This window comes from Gopherus evgoodei, chromosome 9 (genome assembly GCF_007399415.2).
Source record: "Gopherus evgoodei ecotype Sinaloan lineage chromosome 9, rGopEvg1_v1.p, whole genome shotgun sequence".
Taxonomy (NCBI): Eukaryota; Metazoa; Chordata; order Testudines; family Testudinidae; genus Gopherus; species Gopherus evgoodei.
This window is the reverse complement of record NC_044330.1, coordinates 28,158,372-28,182,440: the sequence shown is the minus strand read 5'-3', so window position 1 is coordinate 28,182,440 and position 24,069 is coordinate 28,158,372. Positions and strand designations below refer to the sequence as shown.

General features: G+C 43.8%; 1 protein-coding gene across 2 annotated transcripts in view; it reads left to right on the top strand.

The window, feature by feature from the left end:
- Positions 1-24,069, top strand: part of MED12L (mediator complex subunit 12L) — a 319,974-nt gene that overhangs the window by 56,530 nt on the left and 239,375 nt on the right. Inside the window, exons 6-10 of one of the 2 annotated variants that reach the window (XM_030575112.1) lie at positions 3,730-3,840; positions 4,295-4,564; positions 7,135-7,284; positions 7,874-7,973; positions 9,011-9,147. In XM_030575112.1, coding sequence (XP_030430972.1) covers positions 3,730-3,840; positions 4,295-4,564; positions 7,135-7,284; positions 7,874-7,973; positions 9,011-9,147 — 768 coding nt within the window. The remainder of the gene's footprint in view (positions 1-3,729; positions 3,841-4,294; positions 4,565-7,134; positions 7,285-7,873; positions 7,974-9,010; positions 9,148-24,069) is intronic. The other variant, XM_030575113.1, reaches the window with a different exon arrangement.

The window sequence follows — 24,069 nt, the reverse complement described above, 5'->3', positions numbered from 1 at the left end:
ATGAGCAAATTAATATCTTCATTCAGGTGCAACTTCCTGATAGCAAACTTGTAGCTTCATATTTAGTAATGAAAGAGCTATTTGTTCATAATAAGATAGTGTAATTCAGCTCAACTCTAACTTGAGGTTTTATGTGTATGTGTGTGGGGGCGCATAGGAGAGCAGAGGGTGCTCCTTCCATAAGCCTAGTTTTCTGACCAAATTGTATGAATGAAGCACAAAGAGGTCAGATAGTATGTGTTGGACTGTGGCTTGAGTAGGGTTAAAGCTCAAGATTCTCTGAGCCCTTAGTTGAGTAGTCACTTCCTCAGCCCATTAGACACTGTGGCCTCCATAAATGCATTTTCAGCATGTATTTGATTCCAGTGCTTGTCCATACATATTCCATTCTTGGTACACATGCACCCAGTGCACTTGAGTTTGGATTCTTTTGGCCAGCAGTGTCTGTTGGGGGCTATGCCTATGGCCTGAGTGTCCTTGTGCCTCCAACCAAGGGTATACAGGAGGGGTGACCCCAGCTGCTCCTCAGTTCCTTCCTTCTCACTGCCTGTGGCTGTGAGTCAGATTTGCACTGGCTGAGCTTTGTTGCTTACTGTGCAGCCCCACTCCCCACCCACCCCTTTCCAGGGACCCCTTTTCAGGACAGCATGCTACATCAGGAGGTGCAGTCACTGCCATATCTCAGAACAGTGGAAGAAGTACCTTGAGCATGGGGAGGGCTTTTATCCTCATTACTTTCTGAATCCCAGAAAGCAAGAGGGTTGGCACCTTTTTCAGGACCTGGGACAACTGAACACGTCAATGTACATGTTCAGGATGATAACTCTAATTTTGGTAATTCCAACTCTAGATCCACATGACTGTATATAGCTTTCACTTCCAAGATTGTTATTCACTCTGCCTGTAGAAGGTATCTGAGATGACAAGTGTGCAGTTCCCACTACCAGGACAGCGTTCTACCAATTTGCCAATTGACAGCATGAGGGGTATTCACAAAATGTCTGGCAATAGTGGGGACTTACCTCGGGAAACAAGGAGTTCAGATTTATCTGTGTTTAGATGATTGGCTCATTTGCAAAAGTTGCATTGACAGGTCTAATACTCCATACTACAGACTGCAACTTTTCATCCCTTAGATCATAGAATCATAGAAAATTAGGGTTGGAAGAGACCTCAGGAGGTCATCTAGTCCAACTCCTTGCTCAAAGGTTTCTATCCACCTTATAGTCCATTCATCCAATCCATACTTCTTTAACTTGCTGGGAAGTATACTGTGGGAGACCATATCAAAAGCTTTGCTAAATCAAGATATATCACATCCACCACTTTCCCCATATCCACAGAGCCAGTTATCTCCTTATAGAAGGCAATTAGGTGGTCAGGCATGACTTGCCCTTGGTGAATCCATGTTGACTGTTCCTGATCATCTTCCTCTCCTCCAACCCCAGGACTGATCACTTGATACCGGCTACTAGATCTACTGGGATTGCCAACTTTCTATTTGCACAAAACCAAACACCTTTCCCCTGCCACTGTCCCGCCCCTCCTCTGAGGCCCTACCCTTTCTGAGGCCCCATCCCCACTCACTCCATTCTCCCTAGCCTCTGACACTTGCTCTCCCCACCCTCACTCCTCACTTGCTCATTTTCACCGGGCTGGCTCAGGCGGTTGAAGTGCAGGAGGGGGTAAGGACTCTGGCTGGGAGTGTGGGCTCTGCAGTGGGGCTGGGGATGAGGGGTTAGGGGTGTAGGAGAGTGCTCCAGGCCAGGACTAAGGGGTTTGGAGGGTGGGAGGGGGATCAGGGCAGGGATAGGGGGTTGGGGTACAGGAGTGTATGAGGACTCTGGCCTGGGGGTGCAGGCTCTGCAGTGGGGCTGGGGAGCAGGAGAATGCTCCAGGCTGGGACCAAGGGGTTTGGAGGGTTGGGGGGGGGGATCATGGCTTAGTCAGGGAATTGGATGCAGGAGGGGGTCAGGGGTACAGGCTTTGGGTGGCACTTACCTGAGGCAGCTCCCAGAGGCAACAGCATGTCCCCCCTACAGCTCCTATGTGGAGGTGCTGCCAGGCTGTTCTGTATGTTGCCTTGTCTGCAGGCACCACCCCCGTAGCTCCCATTGGCCGCAGCTGCCCCTATGCCTAGGAGCCGGAGTGGGGACATACTGCCGCTTCCAGGAGCCATGCGGAGCCACAGCAGATAGGGAGCCTGCCTTAGCTCAGCTGCGCCACTGACTGGACTTTTAACAGGGTGACTGGGTCAGCGGTGCTGACTGGAGCCACCAGAGTCCCCTTTTAACTGGCTGTTCCGGTCCAAAACCGAACACCTGGGAACCCTAAGATCAACAAGTAAGCCAAGAAAAATCAGTACTAACTCCAAGTCAAAGAATGAAAGTTATAGGAGGGGCTTTAGTATCCCTGAGGCCAGTGGCCTACCTGTAGCCATTGTTTAGGTTGACTGATAGCACTCACCGCCAATAATCTAGGCTGCTGCTTGTGAACCACAAGCAGTGGAATATGCATGAACAAGTATTCAAAGAAAATATTGTTACTTACCCTACAGTAACTGCTTCTTTTGAGATGTGTTGTCCATGCATGTCCCATGGCCCGCCCTTCTTCCCTGCGGAGTCTGATAACACCTGGATTCTGTATTGGGGGAAGGAATTGAGAGATAGTTGAGGCCATCCTGCTCTTTATGCCTATGTTCAGTGCACGAGGACACTCAGAGTGCAACCGTTGCACACCAATGCATACTGCTGGCCAAAATAATCTGAACACAGGTGTATTGGGCGTATTTGCATCCACTGTGGCATATATATGGACAATACATCTCAAATAACCAGTTATTGTAAAGTAACTGTTTCTATGTGTCTCTGTTGTTGTAAGTTAAAATAATTTTGATTTCTAAGAAGTTTAAAAAAAAAAAAAGGTGTGACTACAATAGCTATTTTCTATAGACTAACCACTGTACAATTAGAATGAGACTAAAGCCAGGTCGCATGCAGGGATCCATTCCTGGCATTTGAAGGTTTCTTGGTTTCCCATTTGCAGAGTACTAGACTACACTGTCAGTCTTCAAAAACCAAGAACAACAAATTGGTGCTGAATTAGTTTTCTGCTCCATGGAGAATGCACTTTGTGGAGTTCCCCTCCTGGATGTTCAGCCTTGCTCTCCTCCTGCATGGTCCACTGTGCACTCTAACTTGCCTGACCTGCCACTAAGTGCCTCTTTCTAGTCTGATTATTAAAAATAACAGTAAAAAGGAATTCTGTTGTGGGGTAAATCACGAAAGGTAGCAAGAGGCTGTTCATGGAGAGTGTGTACACCCTGCCAAGCTGAAGGTCTGAGAAGGGGGAACCAAGACAGAAACGAGTCTCTGGTGCCAGGAGTCAGGCTTAGAGCTGTCATGGTAGTGAATCAGCCAAGGGGATGGGATTCAGACAGTCTGGTGAATTTGAACTATGTGCATAGTTCATTCCAGTTCATGGTTGCTTTCTTCATCTACTGGGGCTCTGTGAGTAGCATTTGCTCTTGCATATTTTTCTTTCTAGGCTAATTTTGAAAAAAATTTGAGAGTTGTAGGGTCTTATCATCAATCCTTAAAATCATTTCCATTTGAGTCAGGAGATCAGAACCAAGTTGCATTATAAAGGAGCATTTGTAACAAAATTATAAAGCTTCTTGTGTGCTGCTTCCAATTAATTTTGATGCAATTTAAAAAAAAATTCTTTCAGGAGGGAATGCTTGAAAGACATGAGTATTTGACATGGATACTGGATGTTCTGGAAAAAATCAGACCTGCTGATGATGAACTTCTTAAACTCTTGTTACCGCTAATGTTGCAGGTACACAACATAGTTTAAAGCTATAGTTATTTTTGAAAACAATTATATTTTAAAATATCCCAGGTAACTTTTTTTTATTTGGTGCTCTTCAGTATATTTTAAAAAGTTGCTTATATACTAGTGTTCTACCTATAAAATGTACTGAAATCTTTTTCCAGATGCTTTGTATTTTGTCTAAACTACAGTTTTAATGCTTCAAAATTCCTCATGCCTTGAATACATAAATTAGGGTTTCTAAATAGAAAAACAGGACCAAAAATGCTCTTTCAGGGCAGAAGATTTTTTTAAAGAGTCAGAACTGTAGACTAGTGTTTCAACTATGTTTTTGGTCTGAGAGATCTAGGTGAATTAGATGATCCCTTCTAATTTATGTATGTTAGATATCAGAACTGTAGTGAAAGTGAGTACCTTGAAAAGGCTGTCTTGCTTATTATATTATGCATTTTTTTTTCAGTATTCTGAAGAGTTTGTTCAGTCAGCCTACCTATCCCGTCGCCTTGCTTATTTCTGTGCCAGACGACTGTCTTTATTGCTAAGTGATACTCCTAACCTCGTAGCTGCACACTCACCTCACATGATTATTGGACCAAACAATCCTCCTTTAACAGCTCCAAGTCCTACTGCAACAGGTCCTGTGGTGAGCCCGGTACAGCTAGCCTGTTCAGATTTCTTTTCCTGCCCACAACATCGTCCTCTAGTTTATGGACTGAGTTGTATGCTGCAGGTAGGTAGATGTTTTCAAGGCTCTAACAATTCTTATTGCAATGTATGTGGGGACTTGATGATTTATGAGTCTGGTCATGGGATAAAAACTCTTTTATGTATAGGTCATTATTTCATATCTGTCTGAGACAATTATTGTTACCATCTCGTGGTTGCTCACTGGTCAATTTGAAGTGAGTGGTGTCAGATACATTCCTAATGTATAGGTGCCATATCACAAAAACCACTAGTAGGTTTGGTACTTCTGACAATTTCAGCTAAGAGATGAAGATCTGCATGAGCCTGGTCAATGAACATGAGGTTGGCCTCTCCAAGTTATGACTGAGAGGTATCAGTAGGACAGCAGGAAGAAGCTTGTTCTTGCTACTCTCCATGTTGGTACATGTTGTGTAGACAGAAGCCCTCTGCAGGTAGAAATAATCAAAGCCTCCCTTGGAGAGCACTCTGCTAGGCACTTTGGAATGCACGGTAATCTGGCCTGTCCTCAAGAAGCCAGTGCGTGACATCAGTGACTCTTGTTAATTTATGCCTGGTATCAAGCCTTTCATTCCTGAGCAAGGTCAAAGACAGGGTGGTAGTGCACTGACTCTGGCAGCACCTAACCTCAGAAGATGTCCTAGATTTTTTGAGGCTGGCACAGAGTCCAAACAGCGTGGGTCATACTGATAGACAAGTCCCAGTGGTAATGAACTAAGGTGAGACAATGACACTCATGCTACTTGCTTTCTTATCCACCTTTGACACTATTGATCATGAGCTGCAGGTAACTCATTTATATGTGCTGGCAAGAGGTGATAGAACTAGGCTAATATAACTTCTTTCCTTTCTAAAAAGGCTCAGTTATGATGAGCAGCTGCTTCTCCCTAAGAGCTCTGACATGCAGAGTACCTCAGGGCTGAGTCCTATTTCTGCTTCTGTTTAACATCAACTTGATGACATGGCTTGTGATGCCAACAATATGCTGCTGACATGCAGCTCTATGTATCTCTCAGGCATCACTTTCTCACAGGCCATGGCACCTGAGGGAATTGAGAGCCTGGATGAAGACCAGCTGGCTCAAACTGAACACAGGGGACGCTGAATTAATGCTAAGTGAAGAAGGTAAATGGGAACATCAGCACCTCTTCCTCCATCAAGGGCTTGTGACTGTACTAGGATAATGCAAAGTCTATGGACTCCTTACTGACTTGGAAAATCAAATTGCAGCTATAAGAGAGTTTTTCCACCCCCAGCTAGCAAGACTCTTCCTATTCCTCTTGGACAAGGACCTGCCATTAGTGTTTGTCGCCTCCATATTGGATTATTGCCGCATGTGCTCGTGCTCTTTCTCTTTCTTAGCACAGACAAATTCATAAAGCTGGTAAACAACACAGTGACTTATTTCCTAAGTGTAACAGTCCAAAGAGACTATCTTATGTTTTGCTACTTGCACTGGTTCTCCTTGTATCACCAGATCAGTGCTGAGTTTTGGTATTGATTCACAAGGCTGTCAATGAGATATGCCCAGGTTATTTTCAAATGACACTTCTCAAGCAACCTGTTTAGCAGGGTACTGTTGTTGGAATCCAGATCTGGATTTGGGAGAGCAGGAGGTAGATCGTCTCAACAACTCAACCCAGGACTCCGGAACACATTCTGCAAAGAAGCTGAGAAGAACCTTACTCTAGATATTTTTCAGATCATGCTTTAAGATCCATCTCTCCTTCACCAAAAAAATTTCCAAACCACCAAGGCAAAAGAAAACAGAGTGGCATGCTCAGAAGTAACTTAGAATTAATTTTCCTATGTTCTGAAAGTAATTTAGAGCAGGATGGGTTGCTGACAGGAACCCAACCTGGAGTTCCTGCTTATACCTCGATGATGAACAACCCTCATGGTGGGTGAAATCTTGTGCCCAATGAAGTCAATGGCAAAACTCCCATTGACTTCAGTGGAACATGATTTCACTCAGTGGTTTTTAATCCTTGTAGGTTTTTTAATCCTAGATACATAGCAATACCCCTTTTTATAATGGTTTATAAATGGATATCAGTCTTCAGGCCTGTCATCCAGCACCTTTAAGGAACAGTAGATTTACTTAGAAATAAGGTGCATTTGAATGGCTTCTTTGTGTTTTAAAATCTTGATAGGAAAGCATATTTTAATTAATGACATAAATTTTAATTTTTCACATATGCCTTTTCTTGTTAAACGAAGCCCTAAAATGACACCTATTTTGCTAGAAGTTATTCATGTTTCATAGGCAGTGTCTGATGGAAATTAGCCTTCAGTGGTGTCTTTGATGGCAGTATGAAAGCAATACAAATGTAAATTGAGCAAGTATATATTTAAATGCAATTTTCAATTTAATAATGAATAAGGAAAATACCATTTTAATTTAATTTCTCACCCTGTTTTAAAAAGCAAATGGTTTTGCAAAGGCCTCTTTTTAGTCCTTTTCACTGCAGTTGTGAGGCAGAAGTGATTTAGTTGAAGAGACTATCTCCTTTTGTTGGTGTTTAGCTTTGGTTGTCTGTTGCAAATGTTCTGCAAAGGAGATTACTTCTAACTACTTTACATTGTCACTTGCAGACTGTAACTCTCTGTTGCCCAAGTGCCTTGGTGTGGAACTATTCCACAAATGAAAGTAAGAGCATTAATCCAGGTTCTCCTCTGGATTTACTTCAAGTTGCTCCATCTAGTTTACCTATGCCAGGTGGAAATTCAGCATTTAATCAGCAGGTAGGCTTGTTTTTACAGGGCAAAGGTCTATATTCTGTGTACCTTCAAAAAATGTAATATTTTATGCCCATTAAGACTAGCAGGTTTAGGTATGCCTATAGTCTTGGTTTGGGATTAGTTACATGTTAGCTTTAGAATTGTATTAGTTATGGTGTACTAAATTGTTTGGGAAATCTATAATCCAAACAATCCCATCATTCATAAAGTATTGTGCATTTGAATTGCAGTATTGTTAATGCTTTCAAAGTAAAGATCTTGAGTTAATTTAAATTGATGTTATTTAATGGCACAAAACAAAAAATAGCAGACCTGTTGCAGCTGCCAGTAAAGTGAAACATTCATGACCTGAAAACTTACATTCAACCCAACAATACTGTATGAGTGAAAGTCCTGAAATGAAGATATTTCAGTATAGATAATGTTTAAAAAAAATCAATCATTTGAACATTCTGTGCTTGAGAGTACTTTTCCCTAATATAGGAAACATTGTGATACACTGTTGTATACCTTACTTATGCAGAGAAATGTGCTTAAGATGAGAATTGTGGCTTTCCAGCCACTAGCTAATGAGCAACAATAATCTTTTTAGGTTCGGGCAAAGATTTATGAAGTAGAACAGCAGATAAAACAACGAGGTTGTGCTGTGGAGGTGCGATGGTCTTTTGACAAGTGCCAAGAATCAACGGCAGGTAAAGCAAGTCAAATGCAAAGTAAATGTTTAAAAATTTGGGTGCTAGGTTTTGCATATTTGTGTGTATTTGGGCTTGATTTACATCACGTGTTTAATTTTAGGTGTAGATTTGATAGACTGACACAAAGTAACAGGCCCCATGTATTTTTTTTGTTTTTGGATTGGTGGTGAGTTAACATAAATGTTAGTCGGGAGAGACCTTTACAATTCAGGTTCTGGGTTTAGTGAATCCTAAACTCTTGGACTAAGTGGGGAAATGAAATTTGCAGAAATAGCTGCCTCAGTCCATAGGGGATAATCTTCCATGACTCTCTTGCTGACACAGGGCTTAGTGGTTTTGGGCTGCTGAGGGAAACCGTATGTAACCCATCTGAACTGTATGGTTGGTCACTGTGAGAAAGGAGGATGTAAAGATCCTTTTGGGTGGGAGTGTTCCAAGAAGGGCAGTGAGTACACCACCTAAGGACTAGAGAAACTTGCAGTTTTAATAGTAGGGTGTGTATATGCATTGGTTTCTGGTAACAGACAGGATCTGGTTAATCTCTAGATGTATTTTTAGAATACAAGAAAGTATTTAACATACCACATCTTTCATAACTGGATCAGCTATTTCTCACTAAACATTACCTTCTACAGCTTTGGTGGGCTGCGGTAGCTCAGAGGATTGATAGAGAGTGAGAGCCTTTGGTCTTAGGTCATTGGTTCAAATCTAGCCCAGGTTGATAGTGAATGACTACTCTTTTTTTTAGCTTTTCAGAGATCAATGGGAAAGTTAGTTTGATTTTAGTCATGTTGGCTGAGGACAAGTGTCCATGTCATCATATCAGCCACCCAAATTAGCACTTTCATAGTACCATAAATGTAAAATTCAACTTCCCTCCTTTTTAGGGGTGGGGTGGGGATGGCTTTTGTGTCCATTTTACCCAGATGTTAGTGCCGTGTATATCCAGTGAAGACTTAGATTTAACAAAGAATTTTTCTGGTAAACTATTTGGTTACTTTTTTTTTTTTTTTTTTTTTAACTTCCATACCTAGGGGTCACCATCAGCCGAGTTTTGCATACATTGGAAGTCTTGGATCGACACTGTTTTGACAGATCAGATTCCAGCAATTCAATGGAGACTCTTTATAACAAGATTTTCTGGGCAAACCAGAACAAAGATAACCAAGAGGTAATTAATGTTCTCCCAACCCACTTCAAAAATTGTAGGCTCATTATTCCCATGTTCATTTCAATTATTTTATAAAAGTTTGGCCCTAAACTTTCATATCTTTGTTTAGTTTACATGCATTGGCTGATAAAGTTGTTAGGAAAAAATGGTTTCTCGTTGTTATGAGACTTCTTTAGTGTTATATGGCCTAAGTCCTTTTTTATAAGGAATACTCTTTCTCCACTGGCATAGCTCCCTTCCCCCTCATTGTGAATAGAGGGAAAGGAGAGATTCCCAACCCCCTGCTTCCCTCAAACTATCACATCTCAACAGGTACAACTCATATTATTATTTTTTAATAATCCTCTTTAGGAACCCCAGATCACACTCCCCCTGGGGCTGCTCCAAGAGGCTTACTGGTGCTCTGGACAGAGGTGGATTAGCCACTGGGCCCACGGGGCTTGGGTCCAGGGTCCCCAGAGAACTGGAGGCCCCTGGCTTCTGCCCAGCAGGTGGGGTGGAGGACGCCACCTCACTCCCAGACCCTTCCCCTGGCAGAAGCCGCGGGACAGGTGAAGCCCCCACAGCAGCACCTCCTTCCCCTGGCAGAAGCTGCAGGATGGGGGAAGCCCCCGCCATCAGTGCCTCCCCAGCAGAAGCCTCGCCCCCAGTGGTCCTGACCCGGCAGAAGGCATGTGATGGGAGAAGACTCCCTGGCAGAAGGGAGGTGCCACACTTCTGCAGGGGACCAGGATCGGGGTGCTGGGGCTTCCCTTGCCCCGCGCTTCTGCTGGGGCACTGGGGGCTTCCTCAGCCAGAGACAGGGTAAAACGCTATTTTTAGGGTCACCGGTGCCCACACTGAAAATACCCCTAAATTGATGTAACAAGTGTAAAATTAGTGTCCTGTTGGTACGCGTACTTTGCTGGGGCCCTTGATGACCTATAAAATTCTCTGCAGTGTTTAGCAGTGTGGCTGACTGGGTTCAGTACAACCCAAAGGACTGACAAGTGGGAGGAGGTGGTGGATCCCTCCCCAGGTGTAATAAACAGCAGGTTATAAAATCCTCAAACCCTTACTCCCTGGCTTGAGGACACAGTTCAGGGAGTCGGGGGTCCCTAAACAAATTCCCTGACTAACTAACTAAAAGCTGAGGCACTTACAAACTTCATAAATGACCTTCAGGTTGGAAGATGATGCTGGACTCCTCAGTCACTGCAGAGTGGCTGCTGTCTGCTGACAAGGATCCTCCTCAGGCAGGAATCAGGCTGCGTTGATCCCAGGATTTCCTCTCATCACAAAGGGGTGCAGGGCTCAAGGTGTAGGTTATACAACTACCCTAATATCCAAACTGTAGCCTCCTAGCCCAGCCTCCAGTCACACACCCAGCAGGCAACAGCCCTGGACTAGCAGCGCTGACCATATGGGGACTGGTCTCACCAGGGGAGCTGGAGATGAACCCAGCCTGGCTAGGGAGATTTCTCAGTAAACGTAACAATTGGGAATCATCCGTGGGAAAGGAAAATCCAGTTGAGGGATCTGTGGTCAGGTCCCTAGAGGCCAGTTCGCAGGGGGAATCCTGCTTGTAGGCCTGGGACTCGCCAGCTCCCCACAAAGCCAGTTCAGCTCTTCCCCTGACTGGCTCCAGATAGATTCAAAATGGCTTTTTCCCTCTCCTCTACTCCCTGGGAGGGGCATCTCCACTGCCTGTTGGTTTCCGGGCAGGCTCTGAGTTTGCCTTGGCTCCTCCTCCCTGAGCTGCCAGCAGACAGAGCTCCAGGAATCTATGTAATCTCCTTGGGGGTTACACCCCCCCCCATTATTTTTGGTGTATAAATGGGAGCTGAGCTCTTTTGAAAATTTGGCTCCAGTTCTGGATGCTGAGCTTTTCTGTTAAAATCTGGCCCTTCCTTTGCAGAGCAGGTAGGGTTGCCAAATTTCTATTGGCATAAAACCGAATACCGTAGCCTCTTCCCAAGGCCCGGCCCCGCCCCCATTCACTACATTCCCCCTCCCTCGGTGGCTTGCTCTCCCCCACCTTCACTCACTTTCACTGAGCTGGGCCAAGGGATTGGGGTGTGGGAAGGAGTGAAGGCTCTAAATGGGAGTGTGGGCTGTGGGTTGGGGCATGAATTTACCTTGGGTGGCTCCCGGTTGGCGGTGCTATGGGACTAAAACAGGCTGCCTGCCTGTACTGGTCAATGCTGCTCCCTCGAAGTAGTCAGCATGTCTGGCTTCTGGGGCGGGGGGGCAGGAGGCTCCACAGTTGCTCGTCTGCAGGCACTGCCACCTCCCCTAGCTCCCATTGCCTGGGAACTGGCAAATGGGAATGCAGAGCTGATGCTCAGGGTGGAGGCAGCGCGTAGAGCACTGTACTCCCCCACCTAGGAGCTGGACCTCCTGGCCACTTCCAGGGCGCAGCGCAGTGCCCAGGACAGGTAGCGATTAGCTTGTATTAGCTCTGCAGCACCACCGACCGGGCTTTTAATGGCCCAGTCAGTGGTGCTGACCAGAGACACCAGGGTCCTGAATGCCTGGCCACTCTAAGAAAGAGGTGGGCAAACTACAGCCTGTGGGCCACATCCGGCCCACGGGACCATGCTGCCTGGCCCCCGAGCTTCTGGCCCGGGAGTCAGGAAGGAGGGGGGCAGGAGTCCCCAGGGGCAGTCAGAAAGGAGGGGGGTCGAATGGGGCAGCAGGGGGCAGTCAAGGAAAAGGGGTGGTTGGATGGAGCAGGGATGAGAGGAGGGGTTGGATGGGGTGGCAGGGATCCGAGGGCAGCCAGGGGACAGGGACGAGAGGGCTGTCAGGGAACGGGGGGGTTGGATGGGGCAGGAATCCCGGAGGGCCAGATAGGAGGTGGGAGCCGGCCCACGACCCCCTCCTCTAACCGGCCCTCCATATAATTTATGAAATCTGATGCAGCCCTTAAGCCAAAAAGTTTGCCCGCCGCAGCCCTAAGAGCAGACCATTTTCTGTAGGCTTTGAAATGGCAACTTTATTCCAGTATATGGTGGTGGTTATGAGGCATTTTCACAGTAAACTGTTGAAGTCAAACATACTTGGATGTTGGTTATATAGCATCAGCTGGTTAGAGGAATTAGGAAGAAAATAAACCATTTATGCCAGTTAGTTTAGAGACTTTAGTTTTCCCCTCCTGTCCTTCCTGATTGGCTCCTAGGCTTATGTTAAATTGCAAAGTGATCCCTTAAACTAGCAGAACCTGATTAGAGTTTTCAAAGAATTGTAACTTGCTGCTTGATATGATGCGTAAGTTGACTAACAGGAAGTGGGAGAGCCTTGTGTTGCTGATGGGCTTTTTTCCAGTGTTTACTGAGTATTATCTGATATTTGAGTTTTTAACAGTGGAAAAAATTACCACTTATGGTGTATGTTATCTGCACACTGAGTTTCAGAGAGCTCCTGCATCTTAATAACTGACAGGTGTGTGGTGACCGTGAGTACAATGTAAATCCTGGTCTCTGTATTAGTCCATGTACCTTGTACATAATTTAGGAAAGTGTAGTTGAGCCACTAGGTGGCAGTTTGTTATTAGGTACCTTTATGGGCCTTGCAAGTTTACTTCTACAATGGTAAAGATGAAGTACAGCTGATATAAGTGACCTACTCAAGAGACAATAGATCTGTACTCAGCTAGAATGCCTCTGACTTGTATCTTGTCTTGATTTCAGTCCCTGTGTTTGCATCAAGACGCTCTCAATCATGGGCTTATGCTTGTACTCCTATTTTTAGCTAACCATTTATGTAACATTGTGGCTTGTCCTTGTGTTTTATAGTGCTCATAGCACCAGAATATCTGCACACTAGCAATTATTTAAAACGGGTTGGCAACCTTTCAGAAGTGGTGTGCTGAGTCTTCATTTATTCACTCTGATTTAAGGTTTCGTGTGCCATAATACATTTTAACGTTTTTAGAAGGTCTCTTTCTATAAGTCTATAATATATAACTACTCTATTGTTGTATGTAAAATAAATAAGGTTTTCAGAATGTTTAAGAAGCATCATTTAAAATTAAATTAAAAATGCAGAGCCCTCTGGACCGGTGGCCAGGACCTGGGCAGTGTGAGTGCTACTGAAAATCAGCTCACGTGCCGCCTTTGGCATGCGTGCCTTAGGTTGCTTACCCTTGATTTAAAGCAAAATTCAGTATGAAGGACTGTATGCGCTGTCCCTCATTGATGGGAAGCCACTGTAGCATGTATGGCATTTTTTTTCCTGCTTCCATGGTTGTTGAATTGCAAAACTTTATCATGAAAATAGTAAATGATGGTAGTGTTTGTTTTATACTATAAGAGTGCCCCAAAAGTGCTAGACCCTATACAGAAATATAGGGAAGGCACACCCCCTGCTAAGAAGACTTTTTAGAATTGAAGAGACCAAAAAAAACCAGATGATCCAACATACATGCATGTTGGGAGTGGTACTTTGCCACCAACATATTTTATTGGTTCTAGGAAAGATATATATATAAATTTTTTTTTTATGGAAGAAGTAAAAGAAAATTTTTTTTTATTTCTTTTGGATGTCATGGAACAAATGGCTCTTAGGGAGAGATTTTAATGAGAGTAGTGGAGTGGCCTGGTAAACCAGTTGAGGAAGCGCACTCCAAGCATGGAGGTAGTGTGACAAAACAAATGTGGAAGTGGTTGTGGGAAAAATGAATGATGGAGCATCAAGGCTGGAAGAGTTTAAGGGCTGGGGGTAATGTGACAAGGCAAGTGTGGAGAAGCAAAGGTGTTGAGTGAAAGTGTTAAGTAGGGCCTTGAAGTTTAAACTTTGATGCAGTGGAGAAGTAGAGGATCAAGAGGGAGGTGATGTAGTCAGACTGGGCCAGACAGATGGTCTCGCCAGCTTCATGAACACATGGGTAGCTGAGAGGGGGAATTGCAGAAGACCTCCCTTGGAGTGTAGTGTGTGTGTGTGTGTGTGTGTGTGTGTGTGTGTGTGTGTGTGTAAATGGTATCAGTGACAGAGAATGGGGAAGTGAAGAAGCTATGGGCTGAAAAGTAGGGGTTCAGCTTTGGCTATGCGAGTTTGAATTACAGCGACGTATGCAGGGGAGGAGGTACATAAATGGATTGAGTAAGACAGTGGGCAGGCTTATTTGGAGAATCATCAACATAAAGATTTTATTTTGAAACTGCGTGAATAGATGAAGTCACCTAAAATGAGGATCTAGAGGAGGCAGAGTGGACTAAATACTGAGGCCTCTGTGGGATACTTGCAGAAAGTGGGTGCGGTTCTGCCCACCAAAAGAGTCATTGTGGGAGAGGCAGGAGGAGAATCAGGTTGGACAGCATCACAAAAGGCAAGGGAGGACAGCATTTCAGGCAGGAGGGGAGTTATCAGCAGAGATGGAAGATGTGAGAGAGTGTTGGCCGCAAGATTTGACCATAAGATTGTGAGGATGTGCTCTAATTAGAGAGACTCGGACTGTATTCATAATCTATCTTCATTTTGTGACCAGGACTAGTTGGCTCACAGCTGCATTGGGGGGCATAGATACCATATTGATGAAGTGAAACTTTAAGCAGGGGATGATCGATTGTTCCTGGTTTCTGATTGACTGTATCTGTATCTTAGCAGGGTGATGGCTTCTGCATTACTAACTTTGAGCAAATTGGCTTGAGGAAACAAAAATAAAAACCAAACTCTGATGTGATCACAGACTAGAGCACACATACTCTCTTTGCCTTATGCTTGCTTTCATGTGAGATACAGTAGATTTACCCAACTGTTTGTGTACAGACCAAAAAGCAGTGTTCAGACTGTCTGTCTCTGAGGCCTGGTCAACACTGGCGGGGGGTGGTGGGAGAAGATCAATCTAAGTTATGCAACTTCAGCTATGTGAATAACGTAGCTGAAGTCGACGTACTTAGATCTACTTACCACGGTATCTTCAGTGTAGTAAGTCAATGTCTGACGCTCTCTTGTCAACTCCGCCTGCGCCTCTCGCCCTAGTGGTGTCCCAGAGTTGACGGGAGAGTTCTCGGCAGTTGATTTATCATGTCTAGTCTAGACACGATAAATCGACACCCCCCCCACTGCCCGTTGGTCCAGCGGGTAATGTAGACAAGCCGTGATATTTAACAACAAGTTGTCTCTTCAGTTCCTTGTTATTGTAGTACTACTCGGGTGAATTCTTTAAAACCAAAGCATATGATCTGAGCTCTCCTACTATTTTTATCTCACAATGCCTTCCTGAAATTCATATGGTGAGAGAGAGAGTGTGTTATGCTAAGCACAGTGACTAACAGTTCACTCCAACAGTTCATTTACAACAGTTCAGTTCCACTGACTTGAGTGGAATTGCTTCTAATTCTGAGCAGTGTGATAGAATTTGGCACTAAGTATCTATGATACGGCAGAGGTAAATATGACTGAAACAGCTACTTTCCACTGACTTAACAGCAATTGCGTATTCCATGATAACCAACCCCCAAGCAAAAAATTGTATCAGTGAAGATTTTTAAAAAAACAGTGTGTCCATGCAGTTTGATATATCATTTGAGATTGCATGTATATCTGTAGAATTGTTTTGCTCCGCTCAGAAATGACTAATGCTATAAATATTATGACACAGGTGTAATATTTAAAAAAAAATATTGTGTGGGCAGCCCTCCATTCCAGTCAGGCAATTTTAAGCAAGATTAAATGTTTACTAAAATCAGCTAGATTTCAAATGAGTGGTTAAGTATAGTAAGAGTGCCTTTTAATCCCTCCCTTTTAGCTGCTAAAATGCCTCTGGAGGTTTGGATTAAAAATAGGGCCCTTAGAAACATTGAGGCAGTATCGCACAGAGGCAGCCTAATGCACAGGGATATAGTACCAATTTCTTTCTGGACCAGGACTTGGCAACCTTTCAGAAGTGGTGTGCCGAGTCTTCATTTATTGACTCTAATTTAAGGTTTCGCATGCCAGTCATACATTTTAATGTTTTTAGAAGATCTCTTTCTATAAGTCTATAATATATAACCAAACTATTGTTGTATGTAAAGTAAGTTAGTTTTTAAAAATGTTTAAGAAGCTTCATTTAAAATTAAATTAAAATGCAGAGCCCCATGGACCAGTGGCCAGGCCTGGGCAGCGTGAGTGCCACTGAAATGCCATAGGTTGCCTATCTCTGTTCTGGACCTTAGGTGTAGGTTTGCAACAGGATGTATGGAAGTCAGAAATTATGTTTAACACTCAGCAGCAGTTGCTTGACTTTCATGACTAGCAACTACCTGGTTTTAAAGTAGTCTCATAACTTCCTTTTCATGTTTGTGCACTGGAATTCAGTTTGGGCAAAATCATCAACCTTCTGCACACCTGAGTAATGGGGCTGTGTATTGAACAGTCCCATGAGATTGTGAATAAAGGAATTCTCATCCTCATCCCCGCAGGGCCGTGGTGTGGCTCTGTAGATGCTCAGGGAGGCACACTGTGTTTTTGCACATAGTGCGCTTCCATGCCTGACCCTCCAAAACCTGCAGGGAAGGACATCTGCCAGGCCTGGATGTCAAGAGCCTGGCCAAGGAAGCCATGGTCTGCACAGGGGGTATTACTGTCTGCACAGGCTCTCCAAATACTTCCTCATCTCCCATCTTTCACAATGAAATGGAAAAGCACTGGTATCGCTACATGTGAGGGAAAAGGATGGCAGGATTTCCCCTTTTGTGAGTTTCTCTTTTAGGTAGCTTAAAAAGTACAATATTGCTGCTGCTACACCATGTGGCATGCAACTCTCTTTGATAGTACCATGACTTGAAAATGACAGTTTAACTGAGCTTATCAGGCAGTATGGTCCGGTGGTTGGGGCACCACAGTGGGAGCCAGGAGACTGGCGGTCCGTTCGTACTGTCTCTCACTGAGTCATTTAGGCCAGAGATTTCAAAACTTTCCCCTAATTTTGGATACTCAGTATCTCTATACCTAGTTTTAAGACGCCTACATCCAACTGAAGTCAATGGGAATTGTGGGCGCTCAGCAGCTATGAAAATTTAGCCCTCTGTGACTTGAATAAAACACCCCCAAACAGCATAACAAAAATTATGGTGGAGTCTAATGAAAACTTTAGTCTTAACCTCCTGTATGCTTCATCTACATCTTCATCTCTGTGCTTATCTACACACTTACATAATCAGATGAAAAACACTACATAAGTGGTAAATATTATTTTACATGACTTTTTTTCTTGTGCACTTTTCTATAAAAGTGTGTAAAATTAGTTATTGTTTAGGTTATGGTATATCCATTTTGCTTTTTTCCCCCCTACGGAAAAATTGATAGTTACAGATCAATGTTACAGAAAAGTCATTTTTACAAGAGAATGTCGCATTTTAGTCCGTAGGTCCTAACAAAAATAGTTTAGAAGGTGATTTATCTTGATATTTGTTATGAGACTTCAGCTCATCAATATATGTTCCTCCCAGTACTTTGCCATCATTTGTTCTGAATACTGAAAAGCCTGACAGACTTCTATAAATCCCACACCGGGTCCCTTTTTAATCTCTGTGCATTTCAAGAACAGTCCAGATATGTTCATGGAGGGGTTACCTATTGTCAAGGTGCCACTTCTGTTGGACATCCGAGTCCTATGGTGACACCGTAATTGTAAAGACAGGTATTAAGAGTCTGAGTGGAGTAGTCTGACCTGAGGTTGTTTATTTCCACATTGGCCTTACATCACTGTAACTCTTTGACTTTATTGGAGTTACTTCAGATTTTCAATGATATAAATAGGAGTGGAACAGAGCCCTCTGTCAGATACTGCATGTAAGTAAAGGTCCTTTGCCCTTTTCTTCTCTTGTAGGATTGTGTAACTTTTCCCCTCACCTGTTATCCATCTCCTTTCTCCACAGTAATGCTGCTACTTTTGCTTCTGAGTGTGACACATTTTTGTGGTTTCTCTAGTCCTTTCTGCCTCTTGACACTAGGAAGTGGACTTGCCAGACCAACTGTAATCTTTGTGTGATAGCAAATTAGGTTTTACATTCATTATTCCTGTTTCTATGTTCATAGGAGCTAGCTGTTGGCATTTTTTTTAAACTACGCTGATATTTGTGTTGGGAGCTGCCAACAACAATCGCTGGCAGTAGTGAAAATAGCAAGACCATGTAGAGGGTGAGTGGAAATGCCTAGCATGGCCTCTCTCAAAAGCGAGCATCAGCACCATGCTCCCACTCAGCTTCTGAGGATGCTGGATGGAATTGATTAGCTGCTTTCCTTTATAAGTGCTGTAGTTGGGGCATTCCAGCTGAGCTGCAGTTTGCACTCTTTCTTTCTAGACCTCAGAGTGCTTAGCGGTTGATAGTCAGGTAACTACATTGCTTTTGGTTTTTGCTGGCATTTTAAACAAATGCCTCTCTGTGTATTTGATTTGACTTCCTGCCCTAAATAAATATTGCTTCAGCCCTGTCTAGGCTATCTAGTGCAGATAAAGCAATAACTAATCTGAGCCTTTGTTGAAACTTAAACCTGGATGAGGACACTTTTTGGGTTGGCTTTTTCTCCTAAATATAAATAGGCTCAATGGCCAATTTGTTTTGAAAATGCTTTTTTTCTTAATGACCCACTCAGCATTTTATATATTTGACTGAAGATAGCTTTCATGGGCTGCAACAGACGTAACTGGGCATTTAGAGTAAAATTCATCCAGCTCCGTAGGGGCTGTATAATCGCCCTGCCTCCAGTGCAGTGAATTGCTATTGTTCCCTAATACGGGGCTTGATTAGCTGCCAAGTGAGCGCACAGGGAGATTTGGTACCCCTTTCACACACAATAGAAATAGGTTTCATGTCAGCTCTATGAAAGTCACCAGGGAGGAGGCTTGTGAGACGGGCCACGGTTGGTGAATGGGTTTACAGTTATATGGGTCCAGTGTCCAAAATCTCTGTATGGGAAATGTAGTGGGACCATGCTCTCTGTTCAAGCCCAGTGGCTTGAGTGAGCACTGTGGGCCTTCACTGGTTTCTGGTGTTAGGCTGTGGAGAGGATATTGTCCCCCTTTCAACCTTGTGGCTTCCTGTTTACAGCAATTTACTTCAGTTTTGTGCAAATATGGGTAAATTTTATTTTACTGAATATCTCTAAGATGCTATTAATAGTTATTTTTATTAAACCATGAACATTTACTTTAGAAGGAGACGGATGAAGGCTAACATTTGTAAAGTGCTTTGAAGATGAAAAGCTCTACATAATGCTCAAGCATTATTATTACTGTTAATGAACATAAAAATGTGTGTCCTCTAGAAATTATCCCATAAAGTAGTTAAATGCAAGCCTGAATCCTGGCAAAATCACTGAAATGGTGTTGAAGGTATGTACAATTATAAAATGACAAACTACTTTGATAAAACTTTTTCACATGTTCAGTCTAACACATCCTGAATAAATATTTGGACTGGGACCCTCCCTATTTTCATAGGTGCATTAAGGACCTCTTGGCAAATTAAATTATTAAAGGTTTTTCATTGTTTGACAATTTGCCAGAGAATTTGTGTTCTTCCAATGCCAGGAAGTAATCTCTCTCTCTTTTTTTTTTTTCTTCTTCTGTACAACAAACACTCTCCTCTAAGCTTTGGTCTGTCTGGATTTTGTTGGTTTGTGTCACAACCCTCAGCAGTTGGGACTTTCTTTTAAATAGAAGAGAGGGTAGTTTAAGTTATAAATTATCGTTTTAACTGTTTCAGCCTCTTGGGTAATAAAATATTCACTTTTTAATCTTGTTCTAAGTATATCTAAGCAATAGGGATGCTGAGGAAATGAACACATTGTAGAGTTCATTTTATCATGTGAAAATTTATAATTGAAAACATGAAATAATATTTTAAAACAGACATTATTGGATTAAAAACATAAATAATTAAAAATGAGCAAAGATTTTCAGAAAGGGTGTTTAAAAGTTAGGCTTCTAAACCTGTGTTTAGGCAGTAAGTGACCTTATCTTTAAGTGTGCTAACCATCTCACACTGAAGTCTCATTGAATTAATTGATGTCAGTGGGAGCTGCTGCATTCTTATCACTTCTGAAAAACAGCTCAATTAGGCCTTGGTCCTGTTACATTAAAGTCAATGGGAGTTTGCCAATGACATCATGAGCAGAGGATCAGGCCCTTATCTGTGTCTCCAAATGTGGTTTTAGTAGCTGAACTTTTGGCACTCCTTTTCTTTAAAATATTGGCTAAAATTTTTTTATAATCTATTTTTGAGATTTTTATTAGCATTCTATGTATTTTGCACAGTGAAAATAGCCTGGTCATTAACGTTTGCTTATAGTCAATTTTTGCTATCACAGTCTCTTCAGCTAGTAACTGTTAGGTAATAAAGCAAGTCCTCACTCACCTCTCCAACACCCAAGTTCGTGCGGAGTTGGAATTTGGGCACACAATTCTGTCAGAGACCAGACAGCAATGCGTTGATCAATGGGCTCACACTACCCCAAAAGCTTTAGAATAAGTGTGGCCCCTTTATTAGGGGTGAGCATCAATATTTATACACAGAAGTAAACAAAGTGATTAATAAAAGATAATGGTCATGCATAATCAATCAAGATTTTACAGGAAAAGCAAGTTTAACAAGTAAATGCATAGAGATAAAGGCTAATGGCTACTTGAGGAAGGGGGTGTCATGAGTAGTTTGCAGGTCAGTGCTTTGTTCAAAAAAAGGTTCAGAAAGGATTATGCAGAGACGGCCAGTCTGGGTGTTTTTTGGCTCCAAAGTTCACCAAAAGTTTAGACCCAACATTCCTCCATTTGTAGCTTTGAGATAACTATTAATCAAAAAGCTACACCCTATTTCAAGATCTCAAGGGCCGCTTGGCAATTTCAGCCTGGGCCAATTCGAAGAGAGTAAGGCTTTTAGCTGAAGTGGGAAAAGAATAAACTGACTTACATGAGTTTATGAGGGAGGGGACACACTGAATACAGCAACACAGTATTATAAGGACTACCATGGCCCCAACAACACCCACCAAGAGGTTTTTAACCCACCCAAATCCGGGCAGCCAATTCCATAAGGCTCCCCACCAATCATAAGGTGGCTGGCCAGAGGAGTAGTTTTTAGCCATTTCCCTTAGGTGTTTGGTACGTTGAAAAGTGTCAGAGTAGGTGTCATTTACAAAAACACAGCATTCTTCATTTATGAGGGCGCAAGTTCCTCCCTGGGCTGCTAACATCATATCTAAAGCCATTCTGTTTTGCAAAGCCAACTGGCGCAGCTGGGACATTTCCCCGGCCTGATTCTCAAATAGGGTTGCAGTTTCATTGGTCAAAGATTCTAATAGTCCCTGTAGACGGATGATGGCACCCTTCAAGCTAGTGTGACCAGCCCACCGCTGCCAGGACAAACCATCACGGAGATTAATATCTCTGTCAGTTTCACGGATGTTACGAACGTGAGGAAAATGAGGGGGAGTGAGGGAGATCCGAGAAGGCGGTGCTAGCCATGCCAAATAACATGACCCTGCCCAATCAGGGGAGAGAAAATAATAAGCCTTGGGCCCGCACACCCAGTATGTTCCATATAATGCGTTTTGGGTATTCCATTTCTCAAAGTAGGAGGTAACCCACCACCCGTTGTACCACTGTTCCCCCGGTAACGCAGAGGGGTCGTTGTGTGAACTGCAGAGGCACAATTTGGTAGTGTTGTCCTCAAAGGGCAGTGTAGTACTGCTTGAGCAGTTGTAGAAGGCAATTGTGTATTCTTTAACAATTAGTTGGACACCCTCGAGATCTGAGCAGGGCTTTTTAAAAACTGACTCTGAAAACCTGCCCCTCCATGAAAAAGTTGAAAAGGTTGGATCGGGGTGAGGGATCCACATATGGGATAAGTGGGATGCGCAAGGCTTGAAGCCAAGATTTTTACTAAAGGCGGTGCCATTAAAATATATGTTGCATTTACTTGTTCCCACAAAAGTTGACCCTTTTTCTTTAACAAAACACAGTGATCCTGTTTGATTGGTTACCCTGAGATATTTGTTAATTGGCACTTCTGTTTTGTCCCATGTAAGATTGGGTTGGACTGGATCTTTTATTCTAGTCGGTGGCATCCAAGTCATATTAGCAGTGGTTAGGGGAATGGGTGTGAAGGGGAGTCCCTGTGCTGCATTTACTGGAAATTGAGTACATACCCAGCAATCACTTCTATTTCCTAAAATACGAGTTTTAACCTCGTGGGAATATCTAATAAAAGCATTATCTTCATAAGCAGAAAATAAACTAAAAAAGCATAAAAAACATACAGTTGTCAGAATAAAGGGTCCTCTCATTTTTTTCGAGTTAATTTAAGTCTAATGTCTGAGAGAGGTAAGCTGGTCCACTGGTCGAAGGCAGTGTCCTCAGTGGTGACAAGAGCTGCTGGTCCGTCACTGTGGTCCACTACGGCTGGCTTGACGTGGGAGTGGTGGATCCAAGATTTGCGTCCTTCCAGGAACACTGCAGTCTGGGTTGTCAAAAGAACCTGGTGGGGTCCAGTAAACCTTGGCTGGAGGGTGTCGTCACGAACGAACTTTTTGGCCCAGACGAAGTCCCCTGGTTGGAACGGGTGGATTTGTTCCTCCAGCGGCACGGTCTGGGAAAACTGCGAGGCTTTCCAAAGGGTACGGAGGCGAGCCTGTAGGGAGAGAAACTGACACGCAGTCATATGATCCCCTCCCAATAGTGAAACATCAGCACGTGGTAGCGCCCCGCCTTTGAAAGGGGGGTGTCCATAGAGCAGTTCAAAGGGGGATAATCCCAATGCGCGGGTTGGGCGAGTACGAAGGTGAAACAGGACCAAGGGAAGTACCTGAGGCCATTTTAATCCTGTTTCCTGACAGTATTTAGCCAATGTAAACTTAAGTTCCCTATTCATACGCTCAACTTTCCCGCTAGACTGGGGGTGGTAGGGTGTATGAAAGGAGTGTGAAATGCCCAGTCCTTGTTCTAAACGGCCAAGGACATGACCAGTAAAGTGAGGTCCGCGATCTGAGTCGAGCACAAGAGGGATGCCAAAACGGGGTACAATATCTCTAAGGAGAATCTTCGCCACTGTGGCAGCAGTACAATTAGCAGTAGGAAAAGCTTCGACCCAGGAAGTCAGAGGGCAAACCAAAACAAGGAGGTGCTTTTTCCCAAAAGCCTTTGGCATATCTGCAAAATCAATTTGAAGATGTTGAAATGGAGCAGCAGGCGGAGGTCTTCCACCCTTAATTTTGTTAAGAGGTGGAGCAGGTCCATTACGCTGACATGTGCTGCATGCTTTCACTATTGATAGGCAATAGGGTTGAATGCCTGGAGCATACCAAAAGCGAGCGATAGTGTCCACGAGGGCGTGCGTGCCGTAGTGACCCCCTTTATCATGGTGCCAGCGAACTGCCACGGGGTACGTGGAGCGAGGGAGGCAGGCTCGGCCATCTGGCATAAGCCAGGTCCCTTTGACCAGAGTGGCCCCGAGGCTTTCCCATGATTTTAGTTCAGCAGCGGGTACTGGTACGGGGTGCGGTGGAGTAAAGGAGGAGGTTGCAATAGCCAATGTGGGCATGGCTAAAGGTAAGGTGGCAGCCTTCTTGGCGGAGGCGTCAGCCAGGGCATTCCCACGGGTAACGGGGCTGCTATCTTTAGTATGGGCCCGGCAGTGAACTACAGCCAGGACAGAGGGTTTTTGGAGGGCATCCAAAAGCTTGTGGATGAGGGGGAGGTGCTGAATGGGTTTACCGGCAGCTGTCTGGAAACCTCGAAACTTCCAGAGGTGGATATGACAATGCACAACTCCAAAAGCATATTTGCTATCAGTAAAAATGGTAACGGTCTTACCAGCGGCCAACTGGCAAGCTCGGGCCAGGGCATAGAGTTCAGCGGCTTGGGCTCCCCAGTTGCCTGGCAGTGAGGCGGCCTCTTGAATGTCCCATTCAGAGGTGACAGCATAACCAGTGAAACGCTTGCCATCAACATAGAAGGAGCTT